Source organism: Pteropus vampyrus, unplaced genomic scaffold (genome assembly GCF_000151845.1).
Source record: "Pteropus vampyrus isolate Shadow unplaced genomic scaffold, Pvam_2.0 Scaffold82, whole genome shotgun sequence".
NCBI lineage: Eukaryota > Metazoa > Chordata > Mammalia > Chiroptera > Pteropodidae > Pteropus > Pteropus vampyrus.
In genome coordinates, this window is record NW_011888863.1 from 5089380 (window position 1) to 5093017 (window position 3638).

Below are 3638 nucleotides of genomic sequence, written 5' to 3' on the forward strand. Positions count from 1 at the left end.
TAATAGGAAATTAATTTTTCATCATTGTATCCATCTCACTTACCTGCAGTAGATTCTAAATGAAAGTTTACTGAATGAACAAATAAAACTTACAATAACTTAGGAGTTAGAAAAGATCATCTTTCCTTTTCAACTCTAAGAATCTCTAATTTTATTTGACTTAGACTTCAATTCTCATTCAAAGCTGGGCCAAGCAATAGGAAATAAAACAATTTTTTTCCTGAAATAATCTTAATAATCATGTCTGCCTCATTGAAAGCCTTCCAGATTCTGGCAAATACGAACTCAAAAAAACCCTTTTGATCTGAACTCCTCTGTCTCCTTGTAAAGCTGCCCAGAAAGGTGGGGCCCATAATGAGCTCACAGCAATCGGAGGGCACTAGTCCCTAAGAAAGGTCACAGGGTCACAGTGTTTGGCACCAGGAAGTCTCAGGAGGAGGGGTAGGAGGGGAGAAGAAAGCCGTTGGCTGCCCCTCTGTCTTTGCATGCTCACAGGCCAGAGCTCTAGATAAAGCCCATTCTTCTCTTTTAATTTTCTTCTTTGAAAAATAGTTCTGGTTTATAAAAACTAAAATATACTGTATCTCTGGAAGAGACTGCTACTAGGGCAGGCCTATACCAGAGTCTGTCCTCTGTCAGAGAGCTCGACCTCAGAGAACCATTAGAGGTCTGGAAAAGGCATAAGAGGACATGGTTCTCCATTGTGGGAACTCCAGGCTGGTTTTTGGCCCTGAATCTGAAGTTTCTCTAGTATATAGATCAAACAACATTTAAGAGGGCTGACCATCTACTTCATTCCTAGGCACAACATGATTAATTAACCATCACCAATGATCCCAGTGGGTCAAAACATTCTGATCACCGCTACATCCCTGCTGACTTCATAGTAAATGCATTCACCTTGTCTTTGACAGCTAAGATATGCCAGTTAGCCTCTGGTACTCTAAGATCCCATTACCTCCACTGAAATCCAAAATCCCACCTCAGTGGCAGCTTCTCCCACAGCACATTTGGCCTACAGAAAAAAAAAGAACCAATGGAGAGCTTCTCAACGTTGTAGGTGCTCCCTCATCAATGTATTTCTCAATGCCTCAGTGAAGGGGAAATCATCTGGCCCTCTCAGTGAACATAGCAGAGGGGTGGGTGGGAGGTGTGTGTAGGCAGCATGTGATAAATACATCTTAACATTCCTGTCTCAATAAGCTGTTGAATTCTTCTCTATACATTATGCCAGGGAGATTTTGGTATCTCAAGCTCATTAAACATAGGTTCCCATTGAGTCGCAGTGCTTCCCAGGATTCTGAATCACCTGGTGTGCTAGCTTCAATTGCTGATTCCCTGGTATTCTTAGTCAGTAGATCAGAAATGGGGCCAGAGATTTACCCCAAGCAACCCAGGGATTCAAGACAGGTAATACTCAGAACAAGAGATACGGGCATTAAAGCTTAAGGTAAGACTGCACATGGATGCCATGCTTACCGGAAAAAATCAAGTTTTCTCAGCAATGACACAACATACACTCTTTTCCAATAAGAAATACAAAACAGGGAAATGAAAAAATCGAATATATCCCTTATCGTCTGATTCCGCTGTCTGAAATGATGGGTTCTCCAACACTTCCTTGGTGAAGTTTCCACAGGCCAATACTGAATATGTGGTACATTCTCCTGTCTTCCTCTATCATCATTTACTTTTCTTCCTCCCACCTCTCGCCATCATCACAGCTCTCAAATGCTTGCAGGTGGTTTCCGTAGCTTTCTTAGATCATTCAACCAATAAGTAACAACATCTGGTTCTTCTCATTTTTCCTCTAAGGTGAATCTCTTTGGCCCTTAATCATATTGATTGCTCTTCTGCATTCCTTTCAGTACCAGGAACAAATCAGCAAATCATCATCACCAAATGTATCCAAAGAACCAAAGGATATGTATGATTCGCAGGCACCAATGAGAACAACAGTGCAGAAGAAAGATTGGTGCTCTGAGGCAAAAGCTAATAAATTCATGGTTCTGGTTTGAGGTCAAGACATCACATCCTCACCTGGCTGTGAGGAAGCTATAGGGAGGGAAAAGAAGAAAGGGAGCTAGTCAGGAGAAGACTACGCCCCATGCAATGGGCAGTTATTGTTCACTATTATTACATAAGTACTCAGAGTAACAACTGCATTAAAGAGAGGGTGAGGAAACTGAGGACAGGAAGGTCAGTAACCATACCCAGAAAGCAGCAAGTCCCAGAAGAAAATATTCAAACTGAGAGTCAGCAAATAATAAAAAATAACAGATCAACACCAAATATCATATAGTTATAACTATAACGAGGTTGCCAATTTTAGCACTTTTTTTTCTTTTAGAAGTATTTGATGGCGTTCCGAGTAGCAATGTTATTCAACTCACATGAGGTGTGGTCCCAGGGCCCACCAGAAGCAAAAAGACACTCCTATTACTCTGGAAATTTTCAAAGTTTAGAAGCTCACATGAGGTGTGGTCCCAGGGCCCACCAGGAGCAAAAAGACACTCGTATTACTCTGGAAATTTTCAAAGTTTAGAAGCTCCCTCCCAGGAACCTGGGCCAAAGAGAAGACAAATTCTTTATTATACAACACTCAGGAGAAGAAATCATAGTTCCTTTGAGAAAGTATTTCCAGGTCCTCATACTCCATTTGATCCAGCTGGAAATGATGTTCCAATGTCTACTTTAATGACTAGAAAAAAAAAAAAAATGACCATTCCTTGTAGACAACAAGACACTGGCATAGATGAACTTTAGTCACTTGAGTTTAAAGTGTGGAAAGAACCCCAGGTAACTCTGGGGTTTCCCTCAGAAGGTACAGCTGCTATGTCCAGCCTTAAAACTTAGACTAAGCATCCACTATCCGTCACACTTCAATATGCCACACAGGAGGAGTTTGATCCAAAAGTGCTAAAGGTCCTCATTCCCTACAGTCACAGTCCAGCAGGTTATAGCAGAGAGTCACAATTACCCTTTCAGAAGCAAAGCTGCCTTTTCACCTCCCAGTAAGCAGAATTCACTGGAACCATCTGTGTGCGTCCAGGAAATTCCTTGTCTGCCTTCGCTTTTCTCTTTGATAGAGGAAGAAAAACAGTAAATAAACCAAGAAATAAATCAAGGAGACTTTTTTCTCTACATTATAAAGGTGCAGCCCCCACTCAAATAGGGGTATAACTCTTTACCCAAAAAAGTCAAGCATTCACAAAAATGAATGATTAATTCATTCTTTTAACAGTAATTTACTGAGCCGCTACTTTGAGTGCCAGCCAGCGTTCTAGATGCTAAAGATACACCTCACGGAGCTCACATGGTGGTGAGAGAAGATTAAAAACCAACAACAAATATATAAAAAACAGGCCAAACAGCAGTGAGGGTTACTAAGGCAAAGAGGGTAAGGATGAAACATGGAGGACTATCTGCTATTTTAGATTTGGTAGCTAGGGAAGGGCTCTGTGATGAAGTGGAGTTGAAACTGAAGGTGGCAAGAGAGCAAGCAATGCACAGATCTGAGGAAGAGCATTCCACCAAGAAGAAACCAGTGAAAAGGCCTGGCAGCAGTGGGTCTGGCCCAGAGTAGAATGCTGAACGTAGATAGAATGAGGTGGAGATTGATAGACTAGAGGTCAGAG

At 41.6% G+C, this 3638-nt stretch overlaps 1 protein-coding gene across 1 annotated transcript in view; it reads right to left on the minus strand.

Annotated features, from left to right (window-relative positions):
- The window catches only part of TMTC1 (transmembrane and tetratricopeptide repeat containing 1), a 244594-nt gene extending 242099 nt beyond the window's left edge, over positions 1-2495 (minus strand). The window contains exon 1 of the mRNA XM_011363119.2: positions 2474-2495. Coding sequence (XP_011361421.2) covers positions 2474-2475 — 2 coding nt within the window. The 5' untranslated portion in view covers positions 2476-2495. The remainder of the gene's footprint in view (positions 1-2473) is intronic.
- Between the last annotated feature and the right edge of the window lie 1143 nt (positions 2496-3638).